The sequence below is a fragment of the Hemicordylus capensis genome, chromosome 6, assembly GCF_027244095.1.
Source record: "Hemicordylus capensis ecotype Gifberg chromosome 6, rHemCap1.1.pri, whole genome shotgun sequence".
In the NCBI taxonomy this organism is placed as follows: Eukaryota; Metazoa; Chordata; class Lepidosauria; order Squamata; family Cordylidae; genus Hemicordylus; species Hemicordylus capensis.
The window spans coordinates 67,718,918-67,737,189 of NC_069662.1; the positions used below are offsets into that span (position 1 = coordinate 67,718,918).

Consider the following 18,272-nt stretch of genomic DNA (forward strand, 5'->3'; position numbering starts at 1 on the left):
TAAAGTGAACCTGGGTACAGACCCCTTAATTGCATGATACAGATATGAAGTGTACTGCTATACCTGTGGTCAACATAACATGTGATACCTGTAGCTGTGTCCAGCTCTCTACTTGTGTTCAGTTCTGTACCTGGGTACCATACATTCATTGTACAAGTATTGAACATAATGTGTGAATACAGTGACTGTGTGGAATCAGATGTAAGTGAGGGAGTCAAAGGATCTTCAGGAGGTGGCACTTTTCCAGGAATCTTTTTTGAACAAAAATGTCAAAAGGCAAGTGTTACAGAGCATGTTTTCTGACACATTTAGGGGCTTTTGGACTAACAGTTAACTTGTGCATCAGAATACACTTAGAGGAGACACAAGTTGCTGATTTTAATTAAATCAAGTAGTTTTATTCAACATATACATAAATGGTATGACATCAGTTTCATCAAGAAAACAAATTTAAAAATAAATAATTAAACTCTAAGCTTAAAGACAATGGCATTTAACTGACTTAAGCAGAGAGCTATGAGATGTTAGGGATTAAAAATTATAAAAACATAACTCCTAAAGGGAGAGCCAGCGTGGTGTAGTGGTTAGAGTACTGGACTAGGACTGGGGAGACCCGAGTTCAAATCCTCATTCAGCCATGATACTTGCTGGGTGATTCTGGGCCAGTCACCTCTCTGTCAGCCTAACCTACTTCACAGGGTTGTTGTGAGGAGGAACTTAAGTGTGTAGTACACTGCTCTGGACTCCTTGGAGGAAGAGCGGGATATTAAAAGTAAATGTAAAGGGACTAAAATGTGATTCCTGAGCTTAAAAGAGATGAAAGAGAAAGATACAGTAAAATCATGTAATGGTTACAAAGGCAGAGATGGAACAGAGAGAGAATAGCGTCAATGCTTGGTGCAAACTTGGGCAGGATAAAAGCCTGCCTTTTAGCTTCTACACTGAGGTTTGGACATGAGTAGAACACAGTTATACACACTCGTCTCACAAACACAGAAATTCATGCAACATAAATTTGGAGGGGGGGATTTCTGAAACAAGAGAAAGGAAGCAAAGATCAGACAGATAAAAGTTTGAAAACAAAAATATCTTGAGTTATTGATTAATTGTTTGATTGTTTGATTAATAATTAATGTGGTGATTCTCTTTATTTAGCAGGGGGAGAGTAACTGACCCTATCCACTCCCAGCACAGTACCTCCAGTGACTGTTGCTGGGGTCTGTCTTATGTTTCTTTTCAGATTGTGAGCCCTTTGGAGACAGGGTTCCATCTTATTTGTTTGTTATAACTCTTTGTAAACCGCCCGAGCCATTTTTGGAAGGGCGGTATAGAAATCAAATTAATAATAAGTGCTGTTGACTCTTAGCAACCACATAGATAGATTCTCTCCAGGATGATCTGTCTTCAACTTGGCCTTTAAGGTCTCTCAGTGGTGCATTCATTGCTGACGTAATCAAGTCCATCCACCTTGCTGCTGGTCATCTTTTTCTCTTTCCTTCAACTTTCCTCAGCATTATGGATTTCTCAAGGGACTTGGGTAGTCACAAAATTATTCAAAGTATGATAGTTTGAGCCTGGTCATCTGTGCCTCAAGTGAAAGTTCTGGATTGATTTGTTCTATGATCCATTTGTTTGTTTTCCTGGCTGTCCGTGGTATCCTCAAAAGTCTTCTCCAGCACCAAAGTTTAAAAGTATCAATACGTTTTCTATCTTGCTTCTTCAAAGTCCAGCTTTTGCATCCATAGAGTGTCATGGGAAAAACCATTGTCCGAACGATTCTAATTTTTCTAGGTATAGACATGTCACAGCTTCTAAATATCCTTTCCACAGCCTTCATTGCAATCCTACCAAGTGCCAGTCTGCGGCGTATTTCTTGACTGCTGGATCTTTTACTGTTGATGGTCGATCCTAAAAGGCTGACAGTATCCACCACTTTAAAGTCTTCGTCAATTCTGAGGCTGGTTGTCATTAGCTTAGTCTTCTTGACATTCAGTCGTAGCCCTATTTTTTTACTGTGCTCCTTGACTTTCATTACTAGAGCTTGCAGATCATCCATATTCTCAGCTATCAGAGTGGTGTCATCAGCACAGCGCAGGTTATTGATGTTTCTTCCTCCAGCTTTAATATTCCATCTGGACTGTGGCTTCCTGTCCTGTGTATAGGTTTCTCATTAGAACAATGAGATGTTCTGAGGTGCCCATTTTCCTAAGGATATTCCACAACTTGATATGGCTGACGCAATCAAAGGCTTTTCTGTAGTCAATACAGCACATATTGACTTCTTTGTGATATTCTTTGACATGGTCGACACAATCAAAGGCTTTTCTGTAGTCAGTAAAGCACATATTGACTTCTTTTTGGTATTGTTTGACATGGTCGACACAATCAAAGGCTTTTCTGTGGTCAATGAAGCACATATTGACTTCTTTCTGGTGTTCTTTGGCTTTCTCAATTATCCAGCATGTATCAGCAATTATGTCTCTTGTTCCTTGGACTTTTCTGAAACCACCTTGAACATCTGGCATTTCCCTTTCCACATTGGGCTTTAATCTGTGTTGGATGATCCTAAGCATTATTTTGCTAGCATGTGAAATTAAGGATATTGTGTGATGGTTTGCGCAATCTGTTAAAGTCTCCTCCTTTCTTTGATTTTGAGTATGTAGACTGACCTCTTCCAATCGTTTGGCCACTGTGTCATTCTCCAAATTTCCTGGCATAGTTTGGTTAGAGCCTTGACTTATTCTTCTTCTGTTGCCTGCCATATTTCTGTATCTATTCCATCAATTCCTGTGGCCTTCCAGTTTGGTAATAAACGGAGGACTGATCTAACTTCATCTTCCCGTACTAGAGGTTCTTGCAAGTAAAGAATATCTTCTAGAGTATCTTGGATGTTGACATCTCTGCTATATAGAAATCTGCACAGATTTTCAGTATACTCCTTTCATATCTGTCCTTTGGCATCCCTTAACATACCAATTCGAGGTTGGAACCTGCTTCTGAGTTCAGAGATCTTTTGGAAAATTTTCCTTGTTTTTCCATGTCTATTTCCATCCTCAAGGTCTTTACAGATGTCATTGTAGTACTGTTCCTTGTCTCTTCTAACAGCTTTCTGAAATTCCCTATTAAGTTCCTTTATCTTGGTCTTTATCTTTCTTGACTTTGGATTCTCTCCTCTTCTTGGTAATTTCCACTGTCTGTTCTGACATCTATTTTGCTTTCTTCTGTTTTTTGGTTTTTGGCAGACTCTTTTCACATTTGTCCTTAACAACTTCTTTGATTTAATTCCACAGTTCCTCTGGTTCCCTATCAATGAGGTCCAGAACATCAAAGCAGTTCCTGATGTTCTCCTTGAAAATGGTGGGTACATTTGCACGATCATATTGTGGGAACTGGGTAGCATTGTTTTTTCTGTTTTAGCTTCACTAGGAACTTGCACATGAGCAGTTCGTGATCTGTTCCACAATCGGGCCCCCGCCACATTTTTGCTGTTATAACTGAGCTCTTCCACCTCCTTGCACCAATAATAATAATAATAATTTTACATTTTATATCCCACTCTTCTTCCAAGGAGCCCAGAGCGGTGTACTACATACTTAGTTTTCTTCTCACAACAACCCTGTGAAGTAGGTTAGGCTGAGAGAGAAGTGACTGGCCCAGAGTCACTTAGCTAGTTTCATGGCTGAATGGGGATTTGAATTCGGGTCTCTCACTCTAGCCACTATACCATGGACCACTAGCCTAGTCCAACACTCTAGCCACTATACCATGCTGGCTCGATTCCATCTGGTGATGTCCATGTGTATAGGTGCCACTTTGGTTGTTTGAAGAATGTGTTAGCAATGATCATTAGCCTGGCAAAAACTAAGTCATTCTCCTGCTTCATTTCTGTTTCTTGGCCGTGCAGTCTGACTCCTTACCATTTCCATCTTCAGCATTTCAGTCTCCAACCACCACCAGCACATCTTACATGCATGTTCTGTAAATTTCAGTCTAAACTTGAGCATAAAACACATCAATTTCCTCTTCTTTTGCATCAGTTGTTGAGGCATAGACTTGAAAAACTATCATGTGAAAGGGTTGTCCATGAAATCTAATTGATATTAGTCAGTCACTGACTGCATTGTACCCAAGTACTGTCATTGCTACATCCTGCCTGACTATGAAAGCAACACCGTTCCATACCTCATGAGATTTCACACACCAGCTAGGTGACAAGAAATGCCACCCTTCGTGGTACAAATCCATTGAAAAATGGCTGAGATGCAGCAATTGAAATTTTAGCTCCTAAAAAGAGAGGTCTGAGTGTTGGCAACCTTTTTTTCACCACAGCTTGTGTGTGTGTGTGTGTGTGTGTGTGTGTGTGTGTGTGTGTGTGTGTGTGTGTGTAAATAATATCTCATTCATATTCCTCAAATATTCAGCTCAGTGTTGGACTGGTGCCTTTTGCTAGTTTGAAAAACATTCATATAGTGGTTTTTAAAATAATTACTGTACAAAATCCCAATAACAACATGGAAGAATAACTAAGGGTGCAGATGAGAGATTCTGCCTAGAGAGGATTCTGAAGCCAGAGTTGGGAGGGGCAAGTCCTAGCAGTTAGGGGTGTGCACAAATGGGGGTTTGTAAAATGTGGGTGAATAAAACTTGTGATGTAAACCTACCACTATTATCACCATCTCACCCAGCGCATGGATTGTTCTCACAGAATCTGATATTATCCACAGCATCTTGTAGAGCATAAAATATGTTAGTATAATTAAAACAAGAATGTCAAAACACCTCCTCTTCTGCTTTGTAAAGACTATATCAATAAAGAGACAATCACCATTAAGAAGCCTGTGCCTTAAAGGGGAGAAATGTACTCTGTATATGCTCAGAGACTGTTTCCTGTGCATAGTTTTTAAAACGTACTACTTTTTGCACATCAGGGAAAGAAAGATAACAGGCACAAGTAATTGTCATTAAAACATGCCATAACTTCATTATAAGAAATACAGAGCCAGAGGAGTTCACATTATCAGCTCCTAAGGGGCAAGCTCTGGCCTGAGAAAACTTGAGCAGCCCTTCCCCCACTTCCCAGGGCCTGCTTAAGATTTGTAAAAACTGAAGAAGAGAGGAGAGCTGGTCTTGTGGTAGCAAGCATTACTTGTCCCCATAGCTAAACAGGGTATGCCCTGGTTGCATATGAATGGGAGACTTGATGTGTGAGCACTGCAAGACATTCCTTTCAGGGGATGAAGCCGCTCTGGGAAGAGCAGAAGGTTTCAAGTTCCCTCCCTGGCTTCTCCAAGATAGGGCTGAGAGAGATTCCTGCCTGCAACCTTGGAGAAGCCGCTGCCAGTCTGTGAAGACAATACTGAGATAGATAGGCCAATGGTCTGACTCAGTATATGGCAGTTTCCTATGTTCCTATGTAAAGAAGGAAGAAGAAGAGGGCTTGTAGAAACCCCACTCCTTTAAGGGTTGGAAACCTATAAACATAAAGCAGCATATATGGTTAAAAAGGGGGGGCACAAGGGGTTAGCATAACCTCTGCTAACTTGACAAAGAGGCATCTTTTATCATGGCAATTCTCTTTATTTAGCAGGGGGAGAGTAACTGGCCCTATCCACCCCCAGCACAGTACCTCCAGTGACTGTAGCTGGTATCCATCCTGTTTCTTTTTAGATTGTGAGCCCTTTGGGGATAGGGATCCATCTTATCTATTTATTATTTCTCTGTGTAAACTGCCCTGAGCAATTTTTGAAGAGTGGTATAGAAATCGAATGAATGAACGAATAAATAAATTAAATAAATAAATAAAAATTCTCAGAGGGCCTGTGGCAGAAGGTTTTCCTCAGGAGGAGCCAGAGTGCAGCCTGTGGTAGCCTTATATAGGACTTATACATCTCTAGAAAGTGAATGGGGAAGCTGTACCTGTTGAATTTCTGTATGGATGCATCCCTCCCCAGTCTGATGTCTGGGAAAGTTTGGCTTCATAGAGCCGCATTTGTAAAGCCTTTATAAAGACTCTACAAAGTCTTTACAGCTTATGTGGTATGGTTGTTAAGGTGGGCACCTTAACTTGGGATTTCCATATTTTTTAGAACATGAGCGAAAATGTAAAGCCATCTTAACTCTCATCTTAAACTGGCGATTTTTGGATGACTTGAATTATCTTTACACTGGGGAGAAACTGTCCCTATCCAGCTCCAGCATAACAACCCTCCAGTGATTGATGCTGATGTTTATCATATCTTTCTTTTTAGATTGTGGGCCTCTGAGAATGGTGTATAAATGTTGTTTATAGTAGTAGAATTTCCTCATTTCATTTCCAATCCCATTCTGTTTCTTTTGCTGAACTTGGTTCTAGAAAATGATTATGGAAGTCTGGCCTGATTTTGTCACTTCAAGTATACAAGAGGCTTCTGAAAACATTTATAAAAGCACAAGGAAGAAAGCTGAGTATCTGGAAAGCCAAAAGTATTCAGTTTACTGCAGCTATGAAAGAAAGCAGGGGGAGGATCTAGGTACAAAGCTAATGAAGCCTACGTTTCCTAGTCTGTATCTGCACATTGTAAAAGTACTTACTAGTATTAGAAAATGAGTTCAGTGCTGAAACTGCAAATATAGTAGATGAGCAGAAAAATAAGCATTGAGTCAACTCAGGCTAGGCCAGAATGATTTCCCTACCAACTTCGCCACCCTATTCACAGGTTATAAACAAGGACCCCTCTTCCAGCTTCTGGGGGCTGCAAACAGGGGTCTTCATGCACTGATGTAGATGAACACTTGATAATGGGTTTTTCTTTTCCTCCAACAGTTGTTTTGAAGCCTTTCTCCCTGCGGGGTCTTCAGCTTTTCTTATCACCAGATTTGGACTGAGGACCAACTGAAATTCAGTTCTCATAATTTTAATTCCATTTCTATCCTATCTATTTCCACAGTGGTCCAGTTTGGCTCAGAATTCACACATTTCAATAAAATGAATCTAAACTAGCAGCAGTTATCTGCTTGTAAGGGATAATATTGGGTCTTGCATGAATGAGGGGGTAATATTCTAGGGCTGAACTGAAATTTCTCAAGAAAACTGTTTCAATTCAAAAAAGGAAGGTTTCATAAAAGCCCCTCCCATCTGTCTATCTATCTATCTATCTATCTATCTATCTATCTATCTATTTTGGTGTTTGTGCCTTTCACCTGTTCATAGTCTTGTCAAAACCATTGTACTCCCCACTGTTGCTGGACACAAAGTTTTTTTCCAGTTTTTCCCCTCAGAAGTCTCCATAATGAGAGCAGAAAGCATTAGGCCACTTTGGATTTAAACATCATCATGTTACCAGATATCGTTGACCATGTTGTATTATGATATATATAAAGCATATGGGGGAGTTTGCCTAACTTCAGCTCATTTGGTTCAGGTAGATCCTCCGAATGTCACCTTAAGTGGCGCAGTGGGGAAATGCTTAACCAGTGGCGCAGTGGGGAAATGCTTGACTAGCAAGCAGAAGGTTGCCAGTTCGAATCCTCGCTGGTATTGTATCGGGCAGCAGTGATATAGGAAGATGCTGAAAGGCATCATCTCATACTGCGTGGGAGAAAGCAATGGTAAATCCTTCCTGTATTCTACCAAAGAAAACCACAGGGCTCTGTGGGTGCCAGGAGTCAAAGTCAACTTTACGGCACACTTTCCCTTTAGATCCTCCAAGCTTGGTCAAACAGTCTAAAGTATATAGCTATATTAAAGGGGGGCACCTCTTGGTTTGCAGGATTATTATGGGTATGGAAGCTCCAACTGAGCAGCAAACAATGAGGAAATTTGACGGCTCGTTATGTTCACACCATGAGGGCATGAGATTTGATGTCCACTTTGAGATATTGTACTGGCCTACAAAATCATAATCATGGAAACACAATTTGTTTAGTTTCTCCATGCTCCAATGCACTGCCTGCCAAGGGCGGAGTTGTAATTGGGCGGACACATCTGAAGAACACAAGCTGCCTACTCTTGGAAGAGCCACCACCTACTCTTGAGGAGCCATACCCGCTCCCGTCATGATAATGGAGGGCAGTGGGATACTTGGCAGGGCAGTGTGGGGGGAGGGGAGGCTCATGCAGTCTGGGCCATGGGCTACTACAGCACTTCCCACGTCACTGCTGTCTACATAGGCTGGTGGCAGCAGCAAAAGCTGGGGACTATTTTACAGCAGTGTTTAAGAAGAATTTGGTAACATGCCTCTGAGCATATGGTGAGTGCTGTTATTTCAGCAGGCTGTGACTACACTTAGTCCCAGACTCCAGAAATCAACACAGAAATGAATTCAGAAACAATGAAAAAAACATATACTGTTAAACAATAATATGTATTATTCAATTTGAACAAGTTATTCATAATAAATACCCACCCCCACATATATAAACAGTGTACTTCAATTCCCTCAGAAAGTTGTTCATGGGGATGAAAGCAAACCAGTTTCAAAGAAGGAGTCTCATAAATGTTTGTATTCCACAAGATGAATAATGAAATAGATCCTAGGCGTACCTGCAGCTTCAGGCCTCAGTCTCTGTCCCAGCCGTAAAGCTGTGCACAATCAGAAATTTCTGATCAGATCAGGTCCAATCTGATCTGGAACCACAAATGTTAGTTTTAGGTCCTTTGGACCCTTCAGAATGTCAGGATTGAACCAAATCTGATCCAGAACCCAATTTTTTTCCTGTTGAAAATCCCCATAGAAATCTATGGGGAGAGGTTAAATAAAATGCTGGGAAGTCTAGAAAAGGAGCTCTGAAAATTGGCAAAGAAGTAGGTAAGGATATCACTGCTTATTTACAGAATACCTCAGATGAAATATTTGTGTTAACCAGGGAACCGTTCATAAATTACAATTTACCACAGGGTCAACATCCACACCCAAGATTCGGTTTTTTAAAAAATATTGACGGTTGAGTAACACATTACTTATATCTGATGTGAGGGGGAAGGTTGGGAAAGCATGGAAGCGGAATCCCAGATCGTCATATGTAACTGTTGGAAGTTCAAGAGATGATAATGTAATCATGTTATTTCTTTTTCTTGATATAAATGATATAATCATTTGTTTTTAAATTAATTTAAATTAATTTCTTAAAATTAACTCTTATTTTTTATTTTTAATAATAATATTTTTATTTAATGAGAAAAGAAAAGTATGCATTGTGCATAATCCTAAACTTGATTCTTGGTTTCTTATAAACCCAGATAAAGGAGTTTATATGCGTCTGCCACATATTCAATGTCTTATCTTCAATCTTAACAGGAATCATTTGAAATAAAAAATTCATTCTTGCTAAAATATTCATTTTAACTGTTGCTATCCTCCCCCGCCAAGAAAGATTTAGTTTTTTCCACCTATTTAGGTCTGCTAAGATAAGATTCCACACTAGTAAGTAATTGTTCTTGAACAGGTCTTTATTATTCCCTGTTAAATTAATCCCCAAATATTTAATCAGTTTTGCTGTTGTTTGAAATCCAGTCTTATCTTTCAAATACAATAATTCTGTAACTCTGTAACTCCCTCTCTTTTAAATTAAGTAACCTGGAAATAATACTCAGAGAATTGTGGAAGAAAAGTGATGTCACATCCAAGAATCTCAGGAGAATGATGAAATATCATAATATCAGGGGGAGTGATGTTACATCCAAGAATCTGCCACTTTCCTTTTTTAAATTGTGGGGGGAAATGCCAGTTTAAAACTTTATAACTTAAAGAAATTCAGAACCAATTCAGAAATAAAGATTATATGGGCGGGCAGGCAAATAGGCAGGCAAATGCCAGAAGATGGCTCCCCCACCCCACCCCACCACAGGCATGATCGGGTGAGGGGAGCACTGCCATTTGGAGCTCCAAAATTCCCCAGATGGCATTGGAGAGCTCCAACCCAAAGTAGACTTTCCAAGATCAGGTTCAGATTACTTCCAATATCATTCAAAATGGCCTAAATCAGACCATTTACTTTCTTCCCAATCTGTCCTTGAACAAACCTAAGTAGAAAACTGCCACCCTCTTCTTCCAGTCTGCTAATCTGTCGATTCTCAGATCTTCCTGTCTCAAACATTTGACAAACTCTTATCCTCTAGAAATCCAGTTTGTACTCAGGAGCTTATTCAGCATTTTCTCTTTTAAAGCATCAGTTCAGAATCCCTCAGTCTCTCTCCTACAGCAAACCTCAAGAGTAAAAAAATAATTCAACTCACTTCCCATCCAACAGAGGGCTACACGCACAGAGAGTGGGTTAAAGAAAGCATGATGGAGGCCACTGTTCTCTAGGGATGTGCGGACAGTTTTGATTCCAAACCTGTTCGACATCTATATCAGATTGAATGTCCCCCCACCCCGGTTCAGTTTGATATTGAACTGAACTTCCTGGCCTGTTCGGGGAATTCTAAGTAAATTTTATTTATTTATTTATTTATTTATTTATTTATTTATTTATTTATTTAAGGAAAAAACAACTCACCACTGCTGCTCTAGGGGGCTTCTCATTCTCCATTCTCCAGTGCTTTGCATGGTGGTGTCATCCACCCCATTATCCTGCAGGGAAGCTGACACATCAGCTGCCCCATCCCTGTTGCTCAGTTGGCCTCCATGCATGCTGAGGCCAACTGAACAGCAGGGGCAGGGTAGCCTCCCCGAAGAATGCTGGCGTAGGTGACACTGCTGTATAAAGCATCCTAGGTACTGGTGGAGAATACGTTCACCACTGTTTAAAGTTGTATACTCCCACCCTCACTACCTCCCGCCCCCTAGAGTGGCACTCACTGGTCACTACAGGTGTCAAGTATGTAAATACATGCAGATATCTAGGGAGCAAGAGGTTGCCAGTTTGAATCCCCACTGGTATGTTTCCCAGACTATAGGAAACACCTATATCGGGCAGCATCAACATAGGAAGATGCTGAAAGGGATCATCTCATACTGCAATGGTAAACCCCTCCTGTTTTCCTCTAAAGAAAACCACATAGCTCTGTGGTCACCAGGAGTCAACACTGACTCAACGGCACACCTTGACCTCACCTTTATGTTTTCCCCACCATATCCATCTGATCCCTAAAGTTGACAATGATATAGAGCAGCATGCCTATTTTCCTTCTTGTGAGGAGAGATAGGTCATCAGAAGTCTAAATTTACTCATAATGGGAAACTACATATTTCACATCCCACTCTCTGTCTTGCATGCTATTTTATTTTTTCATAATCATATGGGGGTGGTTCATCTGAAGTACTCTCCCCACAATTAATTATGAGAACCAGAACAATGCACATGGATGGGGTGTGGGACATGCACATTCACACCCCTAATTAGTTGGTTAGCAGGGTTGGTCAGACTTATTATTCAAACCAGCCTATTATGAACCTATAATCGCCATATTCTGAATGAGTAGTTTATACAGGAACCTAACATAGGTGGACTTCCTTGCACAAGTTTGTTAAATTTGGGCTTTCATTTTAATTGGGGTTCTGTTATCTAGAATAGTTAGCGAAACCAAGTCTAGAGTTAAGAATTAAACAAGCAATAAAAATAACTACTGAAACTATAAATGGATGAAGACTTTTATGAAAGCAGAAATATTTTATTCAACTCTTCCCATCAACACACTTTCACCTGTAAGATATCTAAAAACCTGATATGAAGGTTTTTATGAGCCCCTGGTGGTGCAGTGGTAAAACTGCCGCCCTGTAACCAGAAGGTTACAAGTTCGATCCTGACCAGGGGCTCAAGGTTGACTCAGCCTTCCATCCTTCCGAGGTCGGTAAAATGAGTACCCAGAATGTTGGGGGCAATATGCTAAAAATCATTGTAAACCGCTTAGAGAGCTCCGGCTATAAAGCGGTATATAAATGTAAGTGCTATTGCTATTGCTATGAAGAAACAGTATCTAAAGGATTATGCTCCAGGAGTATGCTAGTTTAGTTCTTACTCTCCCAAAGAACCATGCTCATTCTTGGTTGCAAATTACTGTGCATGTATAAAATGGACATCTTGACCCATTTCCATTCATTGTTTGTTTTGTGTGTGTGTGTGTGTGTGTGTGTGTGTGTGGTTTCAGATCCATGGTTACAGAGCATTCAAGATGTTGGTGTGAATGACCAGTTCAGCAACATTCTCAACAACAAGCGGTTTATGTTGGATATGTTGTATGCCCATAACAAGAAGCCCAAGGATGAAGAGGATGAAGAACTGGAGGAGAAGGCGGAGGAAGAGAAGATGGTGGGCGCATGTGAAGACACTGTCAACAGCCTGGCCAGCAGAATCTCAATCTTGCAGGCGACCAAGCAGGCCAAAGATGAAAATGTCCAAAAAATGGAGATTGGGGATTTGGAGAATCAGGGCAGTGTGAAGGCTTTTGCAGAAAGATTCAACAGTGGTGAACTGGCCAAGAGCTCAAGCTTTCCAGAAAGTGATTTCAGTGAAAAGTTATCTGGAAAAACACCAGTGCAGATTAAGGAAGAATCTGACTATATTTGGGATCAGCTCATGGCCAATCCAAGGGAACTTAAAATCAAAGACATGGATTTCACAGACTTGATGGATGAGGATGATATTGATGTTTTGGACATGGAAATAGGTCCTGGCAACTCCCTAGCTCCTCCTCCTCCACCTCCGCCTTCCTTTTTAGGTTTGCCTCCCCCTCCCCCTCCCTTGCTTTATAGGTTTCCACCTCCACCCCCACCTTCTGGTAACTTATTGGCTCCCCCTCCCCTTTTTGGCACTCCTCAGGGTTTAGGCTCACCCCCACTTCCGAGGGGTCAGCCAGCCTTTATAAAAAAGAAAAAAACCATCCGCCTATTCTGGAATGAGGTGAGGCCATTTGAGTGGCAGTGTAAAAACAACAAGCGTTGCAAAGGATTCCTGTGGTCAAAACTGGAACCTATTAAAGTGGACACTTCCAAGCTAGAACACCTCTTTGAGTCTAAATCCAAGGAGCTTCCTGTTACAAAGGTATTTCCATTAATATATATTAATGTTGATTATATTTTGTGTGCCTAAACAAATTACAGCTTTTTGTGATTTAAAATAATTTCAAGTATGATGTGAAATTTCCAATTTAAGGCAGCAGTATATTTTACAGACCAAGTTAGGTGTTAATAAATCCCCGCAAATATGTTTACATTCTCAAATGTAGTCTAAACAGAAAAACCCTTCAGTTTAAGAGAGGAATTAAGACACAATTTTCATTCATGGTCTAAAAAGCAAGGAAATGGCAAGTTAAGGTTATCATTTAATTTCTGTGCCATGTTAGCAGTGAGGACTTCATACAATCTCATATTATTCTAGCTTTAGAAATTAGAATCTATGCGCCTACACTTTGCCTTGGTCTTTCCGCTCAACTTTGGGCTGAGGAGAGATACACAACAGGTACAATTTCCCTGGCCCAAATTTCTTCCTGATGCATCTCTGCAAGCCACAGTACTCACCCAAAGTGCTTCCCCACCTATATGCAGTCTCTAGTCCAGCTACAGTCACTTTCAGTGGATACACCTGAGATTTCTGCCAGGTGCATTGTGACGTTAACCACAGCATTAACTACAGCATCCCACAACTGGACTGCTATGAGAATATGCCACTTTGAGATAAATTTTCATTCTCACTACATCCAGCTGTGAAACTTAAATAACCTGCATGGGATTCTGGAGACTTTCAGTAAAGTTGTCCAGTTTTACATTAGTTGCTCACACTTCTGCCAAAAGTGGTTTTTGGCAGCTGTGGGGATGGCAGAGAACTGGATCAAGTCTTCGTTGTTCTAACTGTTCTAGTCATTGTTCTGGCCAGTATCTATAGAGGTTTCAAAGTCTGAACCTTGGCAGATTTTTTTCCTTTTGTTGAGTTTTCCTGATTTGGAGTGCATATTTTAAAAACCACTGTTTTCAAAGTTGTGTTGTGTGTTAATCTGATGCTTATTTGAAACAGTGGTGCAGACCACCCCCCCCCCCCCCGCAACCATTAGAGGAGCTCCCCTGGATTTTGATGCTCCTGTCTGCCAAACTTAATAACCTATTTTTCCTACACAAAAAGCTTTTCCTCCCTGCTCCCCGGAAAAATTAACTTAGAGGAGGCACCTCAAGCTTTCCCTCTCTCTGCACCCCTGTTCAATCACCAAAACATGTTTCCTAAGAGATTACTCAAATATAGCTTTGACTTTTTAAAAGGTATGACTGGACTTCCTTACTTAATGCTCCCTTAATTCTGATTAAACTGTCTGGGTGTTTCCGAGTTCAATTGTATTAAGCACTCTCTTTAAACTCATAACGTGCTTCATAAGTCTAAATTAGTAGTTCTCAGTGCTGGAAGCCTTTGGGCCATGGACATGTAACTGTTGAATAGTAATATCAAACCCTGGCTTTTCTTCAGCTTTAGCTTCCTCTATGGGCCAAAAACCAACACACTGGCAACTGATTTAATTCCTAATATTAAGAATTATTTGGTTTATATATTATACCAAAGTAAATCATGGTTCTTGACATAATATATTGGTTGACATCCAAAATAATTTACTGAATAGTACTACTCAGGAGTTACTCTAAAGGACTGCTAAATTCCAAAAGGACTTCCTTAAGTAAATTTATTCAGGATGTCAGCCACTGTATATGAAGTCATTAGATTTAGCTTAAGATTTGAGCAATATACTTTGTGTAACTTAAACATGTTTCTAATTGTAAAGGAACCAGGGGTGTAGCAACCACTGAGCAATGGAGGAATTGGCCAGGGCACCCCCTTGCCCCCTCCTGCACCCAGCCGGCAAGCAAAGGACTCACTGGCTGAGAGCGCGAGGCACACCCCTCTCCCACATGGAGGAGAGACTCTCCTCTCCCCCTGGACATTGGCCCCTCCCCTGCATATGATGTCAGACACAAGTAATGTAATAAATAAACAAATAATAAATATATTTGAGACTTTTGGAATAATAAACTTGAATATCCTATTATTTTAAATAAATGGTGAATGGCTTTGAAGGCAGTGAAAAGTTCCTTGTTTAATTTAAGAATGAGGTTGATACAACAGAAAACTTGTTTCTTATTTAGTGAGAATGTTTGATAAGGATTGGCTACAGTTTCCTGTTTCTTGGAGATATAAGTTAGAAATGGGAACATTTGCACATATGGTTTGGTCTTGTCCTATCCTATTATTGTTTCTTTTTGGACTGAAATTCATAAGGCTGCTAATGTGATTTTGTAGCAATCTTTGGTTTTTTAAAGATATTCATGTACTTTTGGGTTATAGTCCTACTGGAATGTGGAATCTATCTGTACATCAAGAATTATGGATCCTCCCAGGAGTGTATTCAGAAAGAATAGTCCTGTGTTCACACTGTAAACATGGGCAGCCTCCCCCTTCCAGCTGGCTGCTTGCCCAACTGGCCAGTGCTCTGGCTGTCACCACCACCTCCACTGCTGGCCACCTGGTTCTCAGGCCCATCCTCTTTCCATCAGCTGGCAACCTGCTGGGAAGAAGAGTGCATGCATATCCTCCAGTGGGTTCCTGGCTGCTGGGAGGAGGATGGGCCTCAGAGCCAGGTCAGTGGCAGAAGCAGCAACTCCCTAGCCTGCCACAGGGGGAAGGGGAGTGAGGCGGCTCCCAGACAGCTGGGGGGTGCTCAGGTTCTTTGGCAGAACTGCACTTCACTTCTGTGATAAAACTTCAGTGGGCTGAGCCACTTTACACAAATTTAAGAACACAGGTAAGTTTCTCAATAAAATTTAGCCTATTTACAAAAATCACTCCTTATTAAACCACTCCAGCTCTGTAAATTTTCTCTCCTAACTCCCAGACTTGGGCAAGGGTGGGGTTTACAGAAGAAAAACACTGTCATCAGAGGTCAGTGATCCTCACTATTTTTCAAGTGCGGGATGGGCTCTTTGTAGGGATGTGCACGAACCTGTTCAGAGGCCCTTTTACAGGCCTCCAAACAGGTTTGAACACTGGGAGGTTCAACATTCAAATGCGGGGGGTCACACTTTAAGGGCGGGGGAGAGTGCACTTATCCCTCCCTCTACTTTCCCCCTGGCGGCTCTCGGTATTTGAAAAGCTGTATTATTTGCAAAGTCCTTTGCAATAGGTACTTGCAAGATGGCATTCTGGATGAAAGCACCTGATTAACCACCTCTCAGGGCTTTCAGCTCCCATTTGGTCTAATAATCTTCCATCGGTCAGATGGAGATCGGAATGTGTCCCCCACTTTAGCAGTGGGAATTGGGAATTTGTCCCCCACTTTAGGGGTGGGAGTCCAGGGGGATTTCAGACCTTGAAAAGTCTGGATAATCCTGGATGAACATCTGGAGAGACCTATCTGCAATCAGACTGAACAGAGAGAAAGGCTACCATCAATGCCAAAGTTAAGGATGACCTGCAATAAAGCTATCGTTTATCCTCTTCTACTAAATCTCTGAGATGACTACGGCTGTGAGTTTGCGAGATATATGGCTTTTTAAATTGTCAGCTTTTGCTCATTTTCTTCCATCTCCTTTTTTTGAGTCTTTCTGTGGACTTTGCTGGAGAGCTCAGCATTCCAATGCTATTAGCTTTCAGTTTTCCTTCGAAGAATCTTTTAAAATGTTTGATGCTCCAGCAATTACTTATTTTCATTTTGAACTTTAATCTATTCATAGCATTAGTCGGAGATTATCATGGCCTCTTTTTTTTCATCTCATATTTTTGTGAAACCTCTCCCCCCCCCCCGCCCGCCAAACTTCCCTGCAGATATGTACAGTACTTGCAACGGAGAAGAGGGATGGAGTAGAAGATAGGCTTGGAGAGAAAAATGGCTTCTCTTTTTCTTTTTTTACTTTTTAAAAATTGTTTTGCAATGCCACATATTTACACACCTAATCAGCTTATGTATTACTTACAAAGCCCTGTTTGGAAAGATTTTGTTACCTGCTCCTTGGGAGGATCCACTTGGTGGGACATTGGAAGATCTGTCTTGAATTTATAGCTCTTTTTATAGCTCCTTCTGTTTGCATGGCTGACAAAGTGTTTTATGGTTGAACAATCATCCTTTTACTACTAACTATCTGAAGTTCTGATTGGGGAAATAAAAGTGTCTGGAAAAAGTTTGTTGTTTTGGCAGAGGAAGACCGTTTTTCCACGTTCTTTCTTTCTCTATTGGAATAAGGATTTATTTGTCTTTCATTAGTTTAACATCATTGATGGAACTTATGGCTTAATTTCAATCAGCATTTCGTACCAAGACTCTGACTTTACCCTAAAGAATTCCTAAACTTGCTACTCAGCTGAACTGGAGCGATGAAGATTTATTACTCTTTTTTACTCTGACGTTTACTGAATGTTGATCTTGCAATCTTGGTACTTCTCGTTAAATATAGGGAGGGGAAAATTGGTATGGGGAGGGACTGTTAAGTGGTGTTTTACTTTAAGATAAATTTAGAAGATTTCACCAGAATGGGTCTGAAAATTTTAATCTTATTTGAAAGTTTACTTGCTTTAGTTGTTTATCTTTTGCATGTGTTTTATTAGAAGTATTTGGCTTTGGAACTGCGGCTCTGGTGAGATTTACGTCGAAGGATCCTAACTGGAAGAATTTTTCTTTATGGAAACTTGATAACCTTTTTTCCCAGGCGCAGAAGTTAAAGTCCCGGCATTGTTTAGTCTCCCCTCTAACGAGACAATGTCCTTGGATATTGTTTCTATTTCATATTAACCCTTTGTTATGTGAGAGGGAAGACTTTTAAAAGTTTCAAAGATTTTAATGTTGATTTCTTCCTCTCCTTCTGATGTTTCCTTCCGCCTCTTCTGTTTTTTCAAGATATGTGATTAATTTAGGGTTCCATCTATAGGTTTTAACTTTTAGTATAATTACATATTATACCTCATTAATTGTCTTTTCAATGTATTCCCTGTGTTGTTTCCTTTTTTAAAAAATTATTATTATTTAGGGAGTTCTACATAGGCCTTAACACTGAAATAACCTAATCAGACTTAAGGAAATCACATATTTTCATGAAAGAAACAGAAAAATATGTGATTAATTTAGGGTTTCATTTATAGATTGTAACTTTGAGTATAACTAAATATTACACCTTATTACCTGGCCTTTCAAGGTATTCCCTGCGTTAATTGTTCTTTTTATTTCAACCATTAATATTAAGGGGCTTCTAAATAAGGTTTAATATTGTCAATAATCTAATCAGGAATTAAGATGTTGAATGTAAACCCAATAGTTTTAATGACTTAAGGAATTGTCACATATATCTTTCTTTTTGTTTCTTTCTGTTTCTTTCTTTCCTTTTTATGGA

At 40.3% G+C, this 18,272-nt stretch overlaps 1 protein-coding gene across 22 annotated transcripts in view; it reads left to right on the forward strand.

The window, feature by feature from the left end:
* Positions 1–18,272, forward strand: part of FHOD3 (formin homology 2 domain containing 3) — a 663,149-nt gene that overhangs the window by 525,804 nt on the left and 119,073 nt on the right. For all 22 annotated transcript variants that reach the window (XR_008309501.1, XM_053259380.1, XM_053259375.1 and 19 more), the window contains one exon: positions 12,068–12,960. Coding sequence is in view for 21 of the 22 variants with exons in the window: in XM_053259380.1 (XP_053115355.1) it covers positions 12,068–12,960 (893 nt within the window). In the remaining variant the exon portion in view is untranslated. The remainder of the gene's footprint in view (positions 1–12,067; positions 12,961–18,272) is intronic.